The sequence below is a fragment of the Ammospiza nelsoni genome, chromosome 10, assembly GCF_027579445.1.
Source record: "Ammospiza nelsoni isolate bAmmNel1 chromosome 10, bAmmNel1.pri, whole genome shotgun sequence".
Classification (NCBI taxonomy): domain Eukaryota; kingdom Metazoa; phylum Chordata; class Aves; order Passeriformes; family Passerellidae; genus Ammospiza; species Ammospiza nelsoni.
Window position 1 is genome coordinate 11,478,595 of NC_080642.1, and position 19,977 is coordinate 11,498,571.

At 44.3% G+C, this 19,977-nt stretch overlaps 1 protein-coding gene across 4 annotated transcripts in view; it reads right to left on the reverse strand.

The window, feature by feature from the left end:
• FGF12 (fibroblast growth factor 12) overlaps positions 1–19,977 on the reverse strand; it is a 218,670-nt gene that overhangs the window by 49,998 nt on the left and 148,695 nt on the right. For all 4 annotated transcript variants that reach the window (XM_059479617.1, XM_059479616.1, XM_059479615.1 and 1 more), the window contains one exon: positions 19,790–19,893. In XM_059479617.1, the coding sequence (XP_059335600.1) occupies positions 19,790–19,893 (104 nt within the window). The remainder of the gene's footprint in view (positions 1–19,789; positions 19,894–19,977) is intronic.

Genomic DNA, 19,977 nt, shown 5'->3' on the forward strand with positions numbered 1-19,977 from the left:
AGGAATTCTGCTGAAAAAACTCACAGTAGCAAAAATGTCAGATACAAAATGAGAGGCAACAGCCATACAGAGAACTTGGGTGACTGGGGGAACCTGTCAGAGGTAAAGCAGGGAGACAGCACTACTGCATTTAATAAATTTTGCTCTGTATGTGGTCACAGGTCTATACACAGAAGTTAAACAATTGCAAACCCTCAGCCTGTGATCCCTGCTCCCCTCCAACTATGTGAACAAGTGGGAACAAACCTCAAGTTGTAATAAAAACTCACAGATGGTTTCTGGAAACCGTTTAATTAACACTGCAGTTTCCAAATGAACAAGACAATCTCTCTCCCTTCTCACTGAGAAAGATCAAGAAATGAGCTCCCTTTAAAGGCAGATCATCGGGAATGTTATCATCTCCTTCTGAAACAAGAGTGCAAATTAAGTGGCAACACTTTTATTATCCATGATTGCAGGATCATCTCAGAGCTTCTGGAGTGCCTGGGAGGAGGGCTGGTGCATACCAAGGGAAGCAATGCACAAAGGGACATGTTACTCATTAAAACAGTGAGTATTGTCCAAGAAATGGGAATTCTGCATGGACTGTGCTGGGCAGCAGGAGCTGTACCAACTCCTAGACCACACCCATGGCAGCAAACATTTCCTAGCACAAAGAAACTGGTTTCTCTGCCATTCAGCCTGTTCAGACTGAGTTCCTATCCTGGCAATAATGACTAATAGTCCTTGTCAGCAGTGACTGATAACATGTCCTGGATGCAGACATCAGCCAAGAGGTGGAGATTTATTAGGGTGGTATTGAGTTGGACAGAGAGGAATCTGGACGTGGAGGTGATAGGTTTTGCATGACATAATGAATCTCTTCCACAACCCACTTTCTCATGCCCAAGTCTTCTCTGTCCTTCCTGTCACTTTCCTCCTACTTCTCACAAAGGAAACTATTAACACAAATGCAAGCATGCAAAATTTTCGGAGGCAGGAGATTTTTTTGTTGTTTTTTAATGGCAACCAGATTGTTTCTTCAAAACAACCAGGACTTCCAGCAAGTTAACAGCTCCAGTCTATATCTGAGTGCTTTTTTAAAATCGCTGTGCCTCCCTCTTTTTTCCACCTAAAGGCTGATACTGCAATACAAAAGACATTCATGTAGCATAATACAGAAAGAGTCCCGTATGCTCCTGAGACTGAGCACTGATTATTAACTCTCTTTTTGATTTCTGCCTTCCCTGCTAAGTTTTAGTAGTCTTTGCAGATGGCTCTGAACCTTTCTGCTGGAATATTTATGCACTAGCTTATTGTAGCAGGTTGCTCTGCTGCTGCACTTCTTTCCCCAGGTCTGATCTCGGCAACACATTTGCATTTGCACTTTAAAGACATCTGAAGACTTTGGATGGCTTTATTCTACTCCGTGGTCCCCTACCTTCCAGAGCCAGGAAGCCACTTCAGCTGAGTCTTCCAAATCATCTCCAGAGACATCTGCAGAGACCACTAATACATACCAGGGATGCCAGGAATAAAAAAGGGAGGAAATCCCTCCAAGGAGGGAAACTCCACAACCTCCCTGAGCAGCCTGTGCCTGTGCTCAGCCACACTCACAGTAAAATAACATTTTCCAGCGTTCAGACAGAATCTCCTGTGTTTAATTTTGTGCCCACTGCCTCCAGACCTGGAGCCAGCTGAAAAATCCAGCTATGCCCATGAAGTTTGCCCCATTGTTTCCTAGGCCACTGGGCTAATGCCCCCAGCACATGTGCCACTGAGAGAAAAATCTGTATGACACATGATGAGGTGGGAAAGGAGTTCAATAGCTAAAGCAGGAGAGCAATGACTTTTCACCATGATTCAAAGTAAATTCTCAGGTCTTCCAAAGACCTTTTCTACCCCACTGCTCCTAGACCCTCTTGAACATAGGTTTCCTTCTGCCAGGGGCCCACCTAGATGAGTATTTTGTTGCTGGTAGAGATCAGTACTGGCTATACTGGTGCAAAGTGTAAGAACACTGCTGGCAGCCCTGAATCTCCAGCAATCTGTGGTATCCTTTACAGCTGTCACATATTATGTGAAGAATATATTTTTTCTCTGTTTTAAACTTTCTAATACTCTCCTGTATAATCTCCTGGAAAATGTCAGAGAATCTCAGACAGCGAGGTTCACCCTCCACTGAGACTTCTCAGTGAGGCTGTGCATCCAAGGACTCACCTTGATGCTTGAGCTCATCTCCTTTTCTCTCTTGTCTGCACACAACCTTTATGACACTTTCACTGTCTCCAGGACCTGCTTTGCCCCACTATGTGCCTACACTTCATTATTCCCTGTTTTCTCTGCTCTGTCACATCACATGAAACTTTGCAGGTCCCTTCCAAACTGCTGTGAGAGGACAAGCAGTCATTCAGAATACACCATCCTCCTACAGGATGGATGAAAACCCTCCAGTCCTGGCTCAATTGCTTCATTAAAATATTGCTCTAGGTAAAAATGACTCAACCAATTTTGACAGGGGCCTTACATCTTGTTTTCCACAGAACAGGAGGGTTCAGTCACACTTTCCATCTTGCAACTGCTTTCTCAAATACATCTGCAGGTATTCCAACACTAAAGGTGATGGGATATCCTTAGCAGAAAAGGGACAGACTGACAAAGCTAAAGAGGTGCCATTTGTCTGGGCAATGAAGGTGATCTAAAAAAAAAACCAAAAAAAAAAAAAAAGATGAAAACATGAAAATAATTGAATGTCAGAACTTCATTAGGAATGTATATTTCATTTAGCTGAGGTTGAAAAGGGCATGGTCATTGAATTGCTGAAGGCTGAAAACATCCAGAAACACATTTCCCCTTCTCATTTATTCACTGTAATCTACAGACCAGGTTAAATAAGTCCTCTTTTGCAATTTGGACAGTTAGTTTCTGCTGACTCTGCTGTCACACACTAAAGAACCATTCATTGGCTTTTATTACAGAAAAAACATAAAAGAAACACAAAAAAAACCCCAAACCCATGAAAATTACTGGTAGGAAATTTTAAAAAGGTATCTAATCAGGAAATAGCATCATTTCAGATGCTTTCAAACCATAAAAGACTGTAGAAGGCGAAGCAAAAACTGCAATTTTTATTGGATTTGTGATTAATCCCCCTATTTATTGAAAAGAATTGCTTTTAAATCTTTATTTTTCTCTGAATATGTATATTTGAGAAGTCAAGGCTATTGTGTCCGTCATGTATTAAGCTAATACATTAATACATTACTGATTTATCTGAATGGGCAAGAGTCATATGTAAGCCTATTTTTTCAAATATGTAAATCTGGTTTTTGCCCTCAACATTTTTGTTACAACAGCCTCAGAGCTACAATTTACCTACCAAGCATGCACACTGCACTTGCTATGCAATTACACATTCTGAGTGTGGAAATTGTCTTTGTCCTACTCAATGTGGATTTAGCTTTGTACAGATGACAATGTAGTTCCTCTGAGCTATTCCTCCTTCCTTCCTCCAAACATTTTTGAAAGGAAACATGGTCAATATTTGCATTGGAACCACAAGAATACAGTCATCTGCAATGGCAGTTTTAAAAATTACACTGGAGATTTGAGTGGTGGAATGAAAGGAGGGAAGCAGCTGTAGGCAGGCTGCACAGAGCTCACCATGCCCCAGCAATCATTGCATCATTGGCTCCATCACTCGAGGACTCTATTTGGATGGTCAAACTTAAGCACAGCCATCCGTTAGCCCTGGGAAGATTAGACAGACAGATGGCTCCTACAGAGAGATGAGTTAGAAAGATGCAGGGAGGGATATTTTCACCACATGGATGCTGCCAAGTTTTGCAGAGCACAAGAGGTGCCCTGAGGTCCAGATCAAAAGCTAGTCTCCCAGGATCTTCTGAAGAAAAACACTTCCTCAGTTCAGCCAAGAACTTGACCAGAGGAGTAACCACAGATACAAGATTTCCTGTTGAATTGAGGATATGCTTGTGTCCCTTATGACTTAGTTACTGTATAAGCCCCAGAGATAACCAGCTTGCACGAGATGAATATGAACAGCTTCTGGCTCCCAGTGCTAGCAATGCATGGAAACACAGCAACAGCCTTCTCTTAGGAGCATTCTCAGTAAAAAACTCAAAGAATAAAAGCGAACAGAGAATCTACACAAGGCCACCAACTTTAAAACACTCAGAATGCCTGTCAGCTTTTGCTCACTTCATGCAGGTTCCAATGACTCAAGATTCAAGAGTTGCAGGAGGGAAAGTCCATCATTGATAGTTACATCAATGTTCACAGAAACTGTGAAACTGTTAACCATAAAGTATTTTACAATTTGAAGTGACACTACTGTGAGCAGATTATACCCAAGTATTTGAAGATATGATTGATGACTGCAGGCACAAAGAAAGGGGACACTGTGAAATTGAAGATAAATAAAAGGACATAATGACCTAAGAAGTGCACGCTGCAGACTCTCTTGTGGGGTCTTTGGAAAGATGTACAGGCTCCTTTGAGAACTGTGTGGCTGAAGCTTTTGTTGCAGAGCCCAGAGCCCTTCATAGCTTCCTCTTGCTGCCCTCAGCACACCTACCGCCCCTGCTGAGCATGGCAGTCCTCTGCTGGAGAGGATAATGGTTTGATCTTTCCCAGGGAAGATCCTAGGATGGAGATGAGCTCATATCCTGCCACAGACTTCAGTGGGGTCTTACAGCTTGACTGTCTTGGTCTCTTATGTTCTAGAGACTTCCAGTATTCAGTACCTTTAGAGAAAACCTTGAAAACATCTCCTGGCTATAGAATATTTCTTTCGGGCAGTCTCCAAACAAATGACAAGAAAGAGAGTCCTACATGATGAGCACAAAACTGAGCTTTTGAAGTCTGTAAATAAAAGGGGAAAGAACTGCAGGGCTGGTGATTACTTTGAAATCCCACTGAAACCACAGGGAGCTGCAAGTATATACAGCACCACTGGTAATGAAGTAACTAGGTGTCAGAACAGTGATTTAGCTGAAAAAGATGATATCTAGCTTCTGGGTTCATTCTTTCAGGTGGTGTCAGGCCAATTTATTCCATTTTGAAGTCAGAGAGTGATTTCCCTACTTTTCTGCATCATTCCAACTTGACAAACCTGAAAACCAAGTGATTCTTTTTGCCATTTCTTTTAATGAATAATAGAGCTATCTCAAATAGAAGCTGCCTCCAAACACTGCTGAGGTATTGGAACACTTCTTTAGTTGAGCAACGTGGGGAAAAGAGGTCAAATAGGGACAGGATGGCTGAACTCAGAGAGAAACCTAGCTAGGTTTGGAGCAATGTCAATGCAAGCTTCAGGTGTGAGAGACTCATGTGAGCTCATCTCTTTCAGAGCACTAACAACCTGATAGGAAAAGGACATGTGAAGGAGAAAATCTTCTGAGGTAAAGAACAATGTGAAAAAACCTCATGCTGTCATGTAGTCACTCTCTTATCTACTCAAGCTCTTGCACAGTGCCCTTACCACAGCATCCAGTGCCTGTCAATCACCAGCATGCTTATCTGCACTCTGTCTCCATGGGAGCAAGAAAGGAATCTTATCTCCACCACAGAGAGGAGCAGCTGAGGCACAGAGATTAAAGGCTCGATCTGGTTACCTCAGCACAGGTTTCCAGTGCCATCTAAGATGTCCTGGGCCATGCAAGACATGCACAGGGCTGGCAGGTAGGACGCAGGTCCCAAGGGAGATTGATGGTCTTGTGGAAGGCAGGCAGGGGATGCTGGCACATTGCAGAGAGAGAGGAATGTCCAGGTTTAGACAACTGAACTGAATCACCGAGTCAAGGCAAGGCATTTCTGTGAGAGCAGGGAGCTGAACCCTACAAATTGTCCTAAGGGCACCCTTAAGTACAAAACTCCCATCTGCAAAGAGGGACACAAAATTTTTTTTAAAAATGTTGACTGTAGGCCTGTTGTATTACTAAATAGTACTACCAAGCTTTGTGTGCTTGGGACTTTAAAAAAAACAACAACCTACTGCTGTCAGGAGCTTGTAAATTGTCTTCTGGGCTGAGTATGAACATCCACCCACATCTTTTAGCCACTATCAAGAAGATTCCTATGGATCTATGGAATATGAAGTTATTCTTTGTCAAACTCAATAAGAACACAGATTGTCATACAAGGGGCCAGAATCAGTATCAGAGTGGCCTTTGTCCACCAAGCCCACAAGCCCAGACCTCATGCTGAGAGGTGAACATACTTCATTGTGGCAGTATTTACAGAAAGACACTTTCATTTTAGCTCATGGCAAATCCCTGATGACAATTTAGGAGCTCATAATGAGCTTTTTGAGGAAGAATGAAAGGATGCTCAAGGTCGCAGCACCCGTAGGAGTGCTATCAGTCTTGACATGAACAGCAAATAAGGTTCCCCAACAGCTGCCAAATCAGCAATAAGCTGTAAGCAGAGGAGCTGTGCTACAGGCTGGCATTTTGGTGCATTAGGCTGAGGACAGACTTGCAAAACCACCCCAGCAATTCAGACCCTGGGCTCCCCTTGCAGCAGCTCAGTGCTGGTGGTGAAGCACAGCCTGGTAGCCCTGGTTGCTGGAGCAGCTTCCTGCAGCCCCACAGGCATCCCTCCTCTGCCATTTGTCCCCTTTGGGTTGGACTGTGGCTGTGTGCCCTGCAGGTCCACATCCCAGCTGCCACCTGAAACACAGGTTTAACCAAGTAACCCCCAGGGACAAGTCTGATTTCAGTCCTTCCTTCTGGGCCTCCCTCTGAAGATAAAAAAACACATCAGACACAATCCGCAGCCACAACAGGTACCCTCCATGGTATTCACAGCTTCAACAGTGAGCAGAATCTGATCAATGTCTTAATTTACTTAAGCCTCACAAAGACTTGAAAGAGGAGAATTATTTTTATATTATTATTTTTTTGTATGTGAAATCTGATTAGAATAATCCTGGCAAGGCAGAGTGATAAGCAAATGGAGTAGTGAAAAAATGCAGTTTTGAAGAAGGAAATTGATTTCCTTCCATCCTTCCAAATTTGAATAATAAACTTTCACAAAGACCTTCTTTGCACAAAACTCCTGGAGATGCAAGAAACTATAAAATACTCTGCTAAAGCTGTAATAAATTGTCTCTCAGAGCTCCTTACAAAAACAGAGATTGTTGGACAGTGGAAGTTTGAGACATTCACACTCGGAATCCAGAGGGAAAGGCTTCTATGGGGATGCAGAAATATTTTAAAACTACTTGAAATTGGCCTGTGTCATGCAAGAAGCTGAGGCTATGGGAGCCTGGGTGCTTTGCCACTAAGGAGTTACAAACCAAAGATAAGGGTGGCCAACAGGCACCCTTCCCTTTTCTACACCTCTCCTTTCTTGTGTAAAAGGTGGATAATTCTCTCCAGTTTCTAGCAATCACTTTGAGCTTTCTGATAGACAGGCATTGGCCTTGCTATCACATCCCAGAAAGACATGGTAATTTCCAGTTTCCAAGCCAGGCACTATTTCTAACAAATTACCATTTTTTCACCAAAATCATCAATCACTATTAACAAAGAATATTCACAGAAAATTCATACTCCAGCACCTCAAAAAGGAGTTGGTCTTCCACACATGCAGTGACCTGAGCATGAACCCATCCACTGGACATTACCCAAAGACTGAGCAGGAGTCTCAGGGATGCTGGAATAAATACACTCATCTCAGTTAACTAATGAATACCAGTTGGCTTGCTCGAGGTATGACCCAGTGGTAGTGACAGAAGACACTAAAATACATCCTTCAATACCACAGAAATTGTACTTATCCTTCCACTATTTATTGCCTTGATATGTGATGCTTTACGGCCATGCTTCCACCACTGAAAAAAACCCTATGGAATAGAATTTTCTGTTGGGTGCCACCCACTCCAGCTCCAAGCAAAACCACCAGTTTAGAGCTGTCCCACAGCTCTCATTAAATCTCTGGTCATGCCTGGATGGCACGAGATGCCCTGGAGGGGGATGACACAGTGCATGGCACTATACCAGCACTGTAAAGCACTGCTGAAGCTCTGTGAATTCCAGACAGACTGCCCAGCAATCCACCCGGATGGTATTTAGAACTCAACCTAGCTCTGAAAAACCAAGTTTTCCTGCACAGTCCAAGATGTTTTCTCAGTGGTCAGAGAGCTCACTCTGCTACTGTCTCTGTTACTGGTTTCTTCCAGCTGTCACTGTGAGTGGCACTTACTGGAGGTGGACACTGAGTTTAATGCACCGACAGGGGCCACCCTTACCTTCATCTCAGTGAGAGCAAGGGCATGTACTGGGTGCTCAATACCTCTGAAAGCAGGGCTTCAAGCTATCTGAAAACCCATGCCTGCTTTTGTTACTGCAAACACTTTTCTTGCAAGACCCAGCTGTTCAGGTCCTGGGGGCATCAGCAATTACCAAGTGCTTCTTTTCAGAGCACTGCTGCAATCCTGAGCTTCTCAGGAGCAGTTTCTAATTCTCCACCTGCCATCTTGTGAAGCTGACACCGTAAACAGCCCCAGCTCCTCTGGTGGCTGAAAAAGAGATATCTGTGGAGCCCTGAGCAACTGCACTTGACATATGGTATTAAGATGTGCAAGGGAAGATGGCTGGCAAAGCACGACTCTCCTGTGGTTCTTTTGCCTGCTCCCATTATCCTCAATGATGATTGCTAGGGACATAAATGCTGAGGAGCCAGAAAAGAAATGCAATAGGAAGACAGAGGGAAAAGCAATCCCAGCCTACACAGTGCACAGCTTTGAAAGCAAACTGATTTTCTCAGACACGAGATACTACACAAACAAGTTGTGCTGCTGCCGATGCACCAGTTCCCTAAATGATCACAGTGATACAAAAGAAAGCTTGTGATTAAGGCAAAGTACTAGGATCAGGGAAAACAGAAGGCCTAATCCAGTCTCCACACATGACCTTGGGCTTAACACATCACTCCTCTACACTCAGTTTCCTTAGCTACATGATGAAGTTTCCCAGTTTGAGTGGGAAATTATCAGAGAGTATGGGAGAGCCCACAAGAAACTGACAGGATATCCACAGACATTTCCTGTAGACAAGATTGTGGTGAGCCTCTATGAAGACAGATAAGCAGGAGGTAAAAAAAGACACAGGGTATCTCTAAGGACAGCATAGCCAGTGCTGTTTAGCAACAGCTTCTGCAGCCTGTCAGGAGAATCAAGAAGTGCTTTGTCCAGCCAAAATGTCCAGAGCAGTAGGAAGAGGTGCAAGAAGACAGAAGTTGCTTTGGACAAGCCAGTGTAACAGCTGTGAGACCTTTTCTCCTGAGAACTAGGAGGGCAACAACCAACATTATAAAACCACTTGTTGTACATGTGCACAGCACTCACCTCCTGAGCTGGCTGGATCCCTGGCAAAGGTCCTGCTTCCAGCAGTGAGCCCTTCCCTGCTGGGAAGGAACAGGCTCTGTGCAGCCCCCTAACTGGCATGGGAATAGACACAGTGCAGAGGACTGGGCTGCAGGAACAGACAGCAGGCACCAGCTGTACAGGGTGATGATTCTCCTTGGCACCAACTATAATCCAATGCTCAAAACCCATCAGCTGCCCCAGCTCCACCAGCAGCAGTTATCCAGCCTTGGGAGGAAAAGGGGAACCTCTCTGCAGTGCACATGAACCAATGTAGAGCAATATGGAACAATGTGGGGACTGAAGCCACCAGAAGTAGAAAGTCACTTTAAAAGCATGTCTGGTCATGAGGGCATGGGCTTTGAACTCTGAGCAGTAATATCAAGAACTGCCCTTCTCAACCCCTGCTTGCTTCAGATTCCTGCTGTGGGAAGCAACAGCCCAGCACAGCCACTGTGCTTGAGGGAATATCAAAATTAAGCTAAATCTCTCTCCTCATCTCACTCTGCACGTGTCTACAAAGTTGGACATTATCTTTTTTGGTGCCTCCTCACTCAACCTTGTTCAAAATCCTGAGTTTCTATTTTCTTCTCTTCTACTTCATGCTTACAATGATTTAGTGGTGGGAGAGAAAAGGCTGTGCAGGAGATTCACACCGATTTCTGTCTCAGGGCGTTTTGGAAAGAAGCAGATAATCTTTGTCCAGCTGCATTTGTTCCTCTGCAGTGTTCCAGACAGCAGCTGGGAGTCTGTAAGCTGTGCATGCAGCTTCCAAGGGCTGTTATCAATAATGCATTTGATGCACAGCCTTCAGCAGCTGACCAAGGAAATGTCTTATAAAGAGAAGGAAATCCTTTGGTCTTCTCAAGAGGAAAGTGGTGAGGAGACAAAGGCTTACCATCATTGTGCCATGTCTAATTTATGTCAAGAGGTTGTTCATGTTTCAGAAAGCTTTTAGCACGGGGCTGGTGCATAGGTATGTATTTGGAGGATCAGGGAGCACATTGTGAATACCAAAATACTTTCAGCTTTCTGCAATCCCCTGACTTATAGGGAAGAGCTGCATGAAGGGCTACCACTGCTCCAAAAGCACAGCTCCTCTGCACCTCAGATACCATCAGTATGTGGGAGGTGGCAGGGCACCCTCATAGTCTCCTTACTGTTTTCTCAGTGGCTGAGACATTTAAACACCACATTAACCTGTGACTTACGTGTGTGTGTGAGGGACTTACTGATTTCACAGAGGAATGATTAATTTAATATCATTTAAACATTTCAGGGCTTGTCAGGGTTTTCCACAGAAGAGCAGAAACTTCCACACAACAAAGTATGCAATCCTTAGTTCATCAGCAGTGAAGAAGGTTCAGAATCAAGCAAAAGCTTTTGAGAAGGCCACAAGCTTAAGAGTACATAGTTTGCATCTGCTGGTTTAGGTATGTTGTCCAAAACACAGTGATGTGAGAGTAAGAAGTGGTAAAGGAACAGGAGAGAGGATGACAGAACTAAGGTGAGCAGCAGAAGCTGCTGGGAAGTGTAACTAAAGAACAGCAAAAATGCTGCAAGCAAATGAAATTAGTCACGAAAGATTAAGCATGTAACCTAATTGCAGGCAGAAAGGTGATGATACACCATAAAGGGCCTAATGGGTACCAGTCCAACTATGATTACTTGGTTCTCCAGTTCTGCAAGCAGCCTAAAAACAACTGCTGGTGCAGCAGAGAGTGTTTCATTTCAGTTTGGTAAAGAAGGACCAAGTTGCAAGTCCACACTCTGCTCTGAATCATCCTGTCTGGGCTCAGCCTCCAGTGAAGTGAGGATTTTCTCCTTCTATTCATGATGCAGAAGAGACCATTACTTTAGTACTGGAATTCTCAAAATCCCAAATTTCTCATAATCCTGCATCTGTATGATTACACCCTCTGCTCCCTCCTGCACTGCGCCACTGTGTGGGGCTGGTGGCCATCAGCCATGGTCACTGGGTCACCAGACACTTCTCTGAAGGGGTCCTGAGCCCATGGGCTGATGAGAATTCCTGACAGCACAGACAGCAATGGGCAAGCACATGCAGTGCCCTGCTCAATACCCTGCACTGTCACAACTTCCAGGGCAGGACAAGGATCAGCAGGTGGGATGAAGGAGCTTTGTGTGTGTTTGAGCTCACATTAAAGTTAATGTGTGAAACAATCTGCTCTGGAGAATGTTGGTTAAACTAACTGGCTGCAGAGGGTTTGGAGTGATTGCTAAACTGACTTGCTCTGTAGAAGGCCCAGGGTAAAGCAAAGCCTCTATTGTAATAATTTTGTTTCGTGTCATCTTTCTGCCCGGAAGAACCAAGGATATGTGAATGTGCCTGTCCCCATGGTGTCGGATGGCATAATCTCAAAACTATGTGGGTCCCAACCTATAACCATTCCAGAGGCAAAAAAAAACACTATGGAAAAACCCCCAAGTGTTACAGCAGATATGAATTCATTCAAAATTTACAAGTTGACCAATACAATTAAATGCCCTAGAAATAAACAACCAGCAGATCTGACACACTCAGCCATTTCCCCTTGAGGCTGACATTTTTAGTCTCCCAGGAGGGTTGGGCATATTTTTTACAGAAGTCAGTCCCTGTGGCAGTGGCTGTGAAGGGTGAGCAGGACAGGCTCTGCCCTTCAAGCCCTGTCCCAGGGCCAGCAGGCACAGGACACAGCCTTGCAGCGCTGCCCTGGCACACCTCAGAGCCATGAGGCCAGATGCAGGGAGCAGGCGAGGCTCAGGAGGCCCTGGAGCAGATACAGAGCTGTGTGTGTCCTGCCTGCCTGCTCTGCTGCCAGGCTGCCTCTGGGCAATGCTGCTGGCAAGGTGCCCCTGAGCTCCTCCCTGCCTGCACACAGCTCACGGCTCCTGGCACAGCCCCGCTGGCCATCCTGGGCCTCTGCAGCGCAGCACACCGTCAGCACAGAGCGCCTCACAACACCTGGCAGCAGGGACAGCAGCACACACAGACCCCTCCCAGCCCATGCTCCCTTCCAAGGATGCATGCACTGCAGGAGAAGATGGGTAGATATGGAGCTTTCCTTGCAGCATGGAGTGTCTCATTCAGAAAGATGCCAGAAGAAGCATTTGGAGGAGGCTGGTGTTCCCTACGGTCTGTGTCTCGGCCACAGGGGTGACCAGGGAACACAGATTCAGAAAAGCACCAAGGGGCAATTCTAGCACTTCACTGAATTGTACGCACACATTTCAGGCCAGGTTACTAACTCCTGCTGTGCACATCTACTTCAACAACCTCGGGAGGTTCCTGTGCCAGAAGCCAGCCCTGTATCTTGAGATCCATGGGAACAAAAGTCTCTAGTACCTGAACTGAGTTCCAGTGATCCAGAGACCTCAATAAAATTAGTTTTGTTTTGCAGCTGCTTAGTCAGGACAGCAAAGCAGGGATAGTTCAGGTTCCCATCCAAGCCTTTCTGCTACAGTACCCTACATTCCCCATTGTTTCGCCAGCCTGTCTTGAAATAGCCCAGGGACTTGGTCTCTCTTCCTTCTCCTTGGAAAACACCATTTCAATTCAATGTTCCCCATTTCTGAAGTTTTCTGTCACTTGGCTCACTGTTATAATTACATGCACACAGTCAGTAAACTTTTTTCCTTGGGTTTTTTAGCCTCTCTCCCACTTTCACCTCCAGAACTGTTAGTCACTGTTTGGAAAAGGCACACCATTTCCTAGTTTCATCCATTCTGTATTTGACTTTGGTATTATTAGAAAGGAGATCCAAATCATTTCATTAACACACACCTGACCTCAGTCAAACACATCCTCACTCAAAACTTTCTTTGCTTCTTTTCATATCAGTGTCCTGGACTCAGGAAGGACAATATTTGTCCTCCCTCCACTACAAAATAAAATGTTAATGATAGTCTTACTGTAACCCAGGATATCCTGGAGTTTTGTCTAGGTTTCACTTCTGGAAAACAGATAATAGACAAATTATTTGATAATAATTTATTGTCAAAATAGACACTGGATAAATGGCATTAAAAACAAGCAAAGCAGGTCAGAGAGTTTTAGGAAAAGCCAAATATTAGCCAGGGAGTGGAGGAAGGAACTCAGTTACCAGCCAGTCCTGCATCCCCCAGCAAGCAAAAGAATGGCAACAAAAGGGACTTCTGCTGTAAATACATCTCCAGAAGGACACTTTGAAAGTGGTTTTTTGGTTTTTGCCTGCTGGGATAAGTGCTCCACCTGCACATAATTTCTGCTAAACAGGGGCTTCACTGCATACTGTCCTATCCTCAGTCTAGACATGTGTTAGAGTTTCCTTCCAAAATCCAACTCAGACATTGCATTGCCATTGCATTGCCATTGACTGTTCTGCTTTAACCTCATCATTTCCCCTACAGTGATTAATTGATCACACACAGCACACAGGACAAAAACAGGTAAGCTCTATTGCTCTCTGCACCTAAGCTCTACTGCTGCTCTGCACCTGCTCCAAAGGCTTTGCCTGTCTGGCCTCAAGGAAATCAGCAAAACAAACACTGTGCAAGAGATGCCAGCCTCCAGTGGTTCATCTCTCTGGTTTCTACTCTTGCCTTCCCTTCAATTTACAGAAACCCCTCCCTGACGGTGTTTTACCCTCCCTCTACATTTCAAGGGAATCATGTGGGATCAAAATGCTCCACCAAAATCTAAACACTGTGTTCTGATTTTATTAGGAATGATAAGGCAATATAAACCACTCTAAAGTTCTTTCAAAATGGGAATCTGTAATGTTTCTTTGGGGAAGTATCAAAATTATATGAGTCAGCACCTCTGGAGCATTTCCCCCTAGTCTTCTTCCAAAATGAAATTTCAACAAAAAGATCATAATTCATTCCAACACTGACAGACCACTGCTCACAAGGGGAATGGCCTATCCCTGCTCCTCAGCTGGTGTTAGGTAGACCATTGCATTTTCCTAAATATCCTGTGCAACTAAGCCTAAGAGAAGAATATTTTTACTGAAGTAATAATTTGTATTGCTATCGTATAAGACAAGGCAACAGCAGCTAGGAAAGCAGGATTAGGCCCTGCAGTTACTTATTTTTTCCTCTGAGGGTCTCTTGCTTGAACAGCAAAGTCTGATCTAACTCATTCCAGATGTGAATTCAAGGTGCAAAGCCCCATTTCTCCCTTTGGGAGCTGTACCACAATGTTGTGCTGGGAAGTTCAGGGAAGACAGTCCCTCAGCAGGATGTCAGATGAGAAACCTGCCCCCAAAGAGCCCCAGAAATGCACCATGCTGCTGTCTTCCACCTGACAAGCTGAACAACACAGATGGCAACATCTCACCAGGGGAAAAGGGCCCACTTTATTAATGAGAGCTGTGTTTACAAGTTTCCATGCTACAAGGATGGCATGGCCAGGGTGCCTGCCAGGAGCTGTAGTTTAGGAAAATTTGATGCAGGGCAGGAATCTGTTCCCAGGGGCTCGCTCTTCTCAGGACTGCTGCTTCTTTGAATATTCATTTTGTTCCCATATTTATGAAAAATTCAGGGAACAGGAGGAGCTTTTTATCTCCCAGTTAATGCCTTCATTCAGTGAGTCCCTTTAAACAGCCAGTGAAGAAGAGTGGGTACTCTGGAGATAAATTAAAGGCATGTTACATTGGTCTCATGCTGTGCCTTGCCTTTGAGACATTTCTCTCCCCCTCCACTGACCTGGCTTCCTAATGAGGCCTGTAAACTAGGGAATGCCCCCAACAAGTGTGCTTTCTTACAAGGTTTGTAAAAACGTCCAGGATACCTGCCTGCCCTCTCTGTACTGCTGACCAAATCAACTAGCACCACTGGAGATCAAACAGGAACAAAAGAAATGGGATTGACAGGAGTAGATTTAACACCCCAAGTCTATTGGGGGAGAGAATGCAGCATTATTGATTCCAGCCCCTGACCTTGGAGTGATGTAAACAGGAGTGCAGCAACCCTAGAGGAGTTGTAGCAAAATAGTTATAGCATTGCAAGCAGATTAAAAATACAGTTAATATACATACTTCCCCAGATGCTTGTTCATTATTATTCAAGACATGTTTATTATGCAAAATGATAAAGCAGAAAAAAAGGAGAGGAAAAGAAAATGCAAAGACACACTGAGCTTTTAGCATGACTGGGGTTTTCTCAATGCTGCTTAGAGTTTTTTTTTTTATTGTGCATAATCATTCCCTTATTAGCAGGAATCTTTGAAGTGATTCAGGCTCTAATTTCAGCATTTCAAACTCATAGGTTTATACTGAAAAACCACAGTGAGCTCCTGTAAGTGACCCATTTTTTTTCCTCTGTATTCTCTATCTCTGCTAGGGTTTTCTACGTCTTCCCAATAAATTATGTATCACAATTTGCCATTTCCAAAATAATTAAAACTCCAAGTTAAACAAAAAGGAATATGTGAGAGCAATACATTTTAGAAGAGAAGTGTTCTGCACTTGGGGCAAAACCAATCCCAGCTGCAATGCCACTGAATTATAGATATCATCTTATTGAGAGATGTACTTCCAGTGTACTTGAATGATTGGGTGGACCTGTGGAGACTCTACAGCCCCATGGTGAAGATCTGCTCCAGGAAAACCAGGTTTGCCTCCCAGGCAAAATACTTCACAAGCACTCCCTCTCCCATGCCCCTGTATAGGGAATAACAGAGGGAAAGCTGGGAACCAAGGGGGGAAACTTCACAAAGTTACACAGGAGTGGAAATTAATTTTGTGGTGAAACTATTAACTCCAGACAGACAGGGGAGCATGTTCTGAGTCTTCTCCTGTTACGATTATTCTGTAAACTCACAGGAGCAGGACAGACCTCTTTATGCCATGTTTCTGAATCCTGTACAACATTCAGCCCCTGGTCTCAGATTCTTCCCAAGTGCTGAGGCACTGTAAATTATACCCACTGCCCTTCATTCATTCTGTGCAATTTTACTTTGGCTTCAAATGCTAACAGTGGTTCTTCAGGAGAGTCAAGCCCCTCCCCAGAACAGATGCTGATTGAAACCTTTGTGCACCCTCAGGGAATTCACAGCTGCTGTACATTCCAGGAAATCCAAACTGAACACACCAATGACTCCCCAAGCTTGCTATGCAGACACTGGCTTGCATCCTACTTTCTGCAAATCAGGATACCTCCAACTAAAGCATGATTTTCTTGTCTGCTTATCACCTAATTCCCATGTCGACCTCAGAGATAGCAACAACCTCGTCTGGGGGAAACTAAATCAGGTATCTAGTGTGAGTAAGCAATGCACAAGTCCCAAACAGCTGCTTCCCAAACAAAGAAGGTTTAGCATCCAATAAATTTAGGCCTCTAAAGTTGGCTAGGAATATATGGTTGGCTTCAACCCAGCCTGACACTATCCCTGCCTGAACAGATGAGGCAGGGATGAGGAAACTCATTGCTGAAGGTAGCAATGTGGCCAAGCCATCAGAAGGTCTTGCAAGTTTCTAGGAAATGCTGTCTCACCACATTTGGCTTTAGAGGACTCTGCTCAGCCCTACTTTTGTGCTAATCAACACAAGAAAGACTTTTTCCAGGAGCTGGTTATTCTAAGCCCATTCATTAAAGAGCCCATTGGCCTAAACTCAGAAGGAGCTGGCAGAAGCCATCCTTAAGACCAGGCTGATAACAGCCTCTGGTTGGATCCGGGGCAGAGGATGCCAGCCAAGACCTCAGCTGTCACACAGAGATTAAACATCACTAAAAACCCCACAAAACAAAACCAAAACAAACCCACAGTGATTATGTGTTCAGTTGCAGCATCAATCTGGATTCAAGAGGAGGGAAAAGACCCCAACTCAAACAAAAAACAAACAAACAGAAAAAAACCATTACCCTGGACAACTTTATTTGAAACTAGTCCTGGGCTTGAGGGTGATCTAAGAAGTCCTTACAGAGCTTCCACGCAGCATGGAAGGCAGCCAAGCAATCATTTCTCAATTGGCTCATGTGAGTGAACAGTATCTGTGGGGAATGTTGACCCATTTTTTTCAGAAATCCCCCAAAAAAGGCTAGTGAAAAAAAACAGGTACACACACACAGAGAACAAAGCTGTAGTTTAGGGTCTGCTAAGCAAAGACCAGGGACAAAGTGTCCCCTTGGTGTGGTCAGCAATGAGGTCCAGGCAGCATGGCCTGGGGACCCTCAGCCCACAAGGAAACCTGCAGCATCCAAAAGAGACTGCCTAAACAGGTTGAGCTCTTCTAAGATGTATCTTCTTTCATGGCATCCTGATCTCATCCCCTGTCCTTTACAATGAGCTTGACCCATACTCCCTGCTCCTAACACACTTTATCCCCAAATTTTCTATTTTCTTGCTTTGGGGTTTGCTCCCTAGCACAGTGAATTAATTGATTTACTGCTGTAAGACAAAGACAGAGCCACCAGTCATCACAAGGAAATTATCCAAAAAGGTCCATCACCCTGGAGTAGAGCATCACACATTTACTGCAAACAGAAACCTTGGATCACATTGATAAAATGAACAGTTTCACTCTTATTAGCTCAGACAGAGCTCAATGCCATCAAGCTGTGGCATGTAATGAGGTTCACTTCATTAACCACCGGCCATCACAGTGCATCCTTCCCCATCAGCCTTCCCTGATTAACCTTCCTGCTCAAGACAGGCACACTTGTTGGAAATAAGCAGGCCCATTAAATCTCCCTCATTTGAATACATGTGTGATCTGGTGCCTTTTAGGATACTTGAAATGACTAACAGATGTGTTTCCTGGACAGCATGGTCCTCCTGCTGTCTACCACCTCTTGGTGTGTCCCTCCCACCCTTTATATCATGTCTGACTATTACTAGAGAGAGAAGATTTTTCTCTGCATCTTCTCTAGTCTCTCAGCTGTCAAACATCATTTTTTCAACTCTCTATTTCCTTTTCCCAAGACCCACACCTTTCCCTCCCCTGCACTACTTATTCAAAAAACAATGACCACTCATTGGCCCAAGAGGACCCTGTTGGCTGGCTGTGGTGCTGTGGCTCTGTGGCACACTCTGATTTCCTGCAATCCTCATTTACAGGATATTGATGGTACAAAGAGTCTCAGCACTGGGCCAGAACTGTGTTCTGCACAGCAAAAACAGGGAAAAGCATCAGTCCTGAGCCCCTGACAATGTGCCCAGAGGGACACACACGCAATAATGCAGTACCACACTGTGCTCGGCATTACCTTTAGGACTCTGATAGCTTTACAGAGAGAGGAAGTTTTCATTGTTAGTAAACCAATTTAATTTATTTAGAAGCAGTCAATTATGTTTACTGGGCTATGAAAGAACAGGAAGCGTCTGGCGTGCACAGAGATCCAGACTGATCTCTCTGTCTCTTCTTGACAAGCAGCCAGTTTTGAGAGCTACCTCGCCAGGCATACTAACACCTCCTCTGCTTCCTACCCTGAGCTGCTGGAGAGACAGAGCCTTGTCACAGCCCAAGGGAAAAGGGGAAATGTCAATCATGTGACCAGTATAAAACTGACCAAAGATGGAAGATAAAAGTTAGGAAAAATTGCATAGAGCAACCCAAACTTCTGTCCTTTCAGTGGTCCCATCGTCATGCTCAACACTTCTGAAGCAAAAGTGCCCAGACAAGAGCAGAATCACTGCACTGTAAATTTACACAAAGGAAGATGAGATTAGAATCTGGCTATGCACTGTAAAGCTATCATAACTACAGAAATGAGAAGTGTATTATTAACTATCCCTTTTTACTATGTAGAACTAGAACAAAGTTATTTGAAGCATAAAAATTCTGGCAAAGGGTTGCCATATTTAATAAATCACCGAATCAATTATTCACTGTGAAAATCAATTACTTGCTTTAAATGAGAATCTTGTGAATAACCTCATGCCCTTTCATGCCATCTAAGAAAGTTATAAGGGAATTAGTCGGCAAAAATTGCCGCACTTATCTTTTATGTGCATTAAAAAGACCACACAAATACAGGGAATTTCTGCCAACAGAACAGTCCAGAACCCTTTTAAGAGAGTCAGGGTATTGCTGTGGATTTACACTGTAGTCAAAGCAGAGTATGACCCATTGGGGTACCACCTATGATCAGTTATCTGGGTGCAATTCAGAAGCAATCCCAGTGAGTCCATGCCATTTCACAAATGAGAAATCCGAATATGACCAGCCAACTCTATACAAACGCCTCAACAACGTGACCTACATTAAGTACATACTTAAAGGAACTGAAAATGTATCTTCACAGGTCAGGAAATACTGCCATGAATCTCCATGGAGACACTATTAGGTGAATATTGCATGGCCTTGCAGCAGCTCCCCCCGCTGCTGCTTTTAAAGGTTTGCTGATACGTGACTGTTTTCAGCAAAAGCTGAAGTCCCGGTGCAGTCTGCTTCCTCCCACCTACAAAACTCCAGGAGCCCAACAGTGCAAAGTACTCACTGAGCTGTAGAGATATCCCTCAGCGTTCATGGCAACGTACAGACCTGCCTTCACCCCTTGGATTGCCACCACGCGAAGACCCACAGGAATTAGATTGAAAAGGGCTGTGGAAGGAAAAGAAAAACAAATGTTATGGACATGTCACCCTACATGGCCACTGCTGATTTTGACCCAGGGCCAGCCCACCC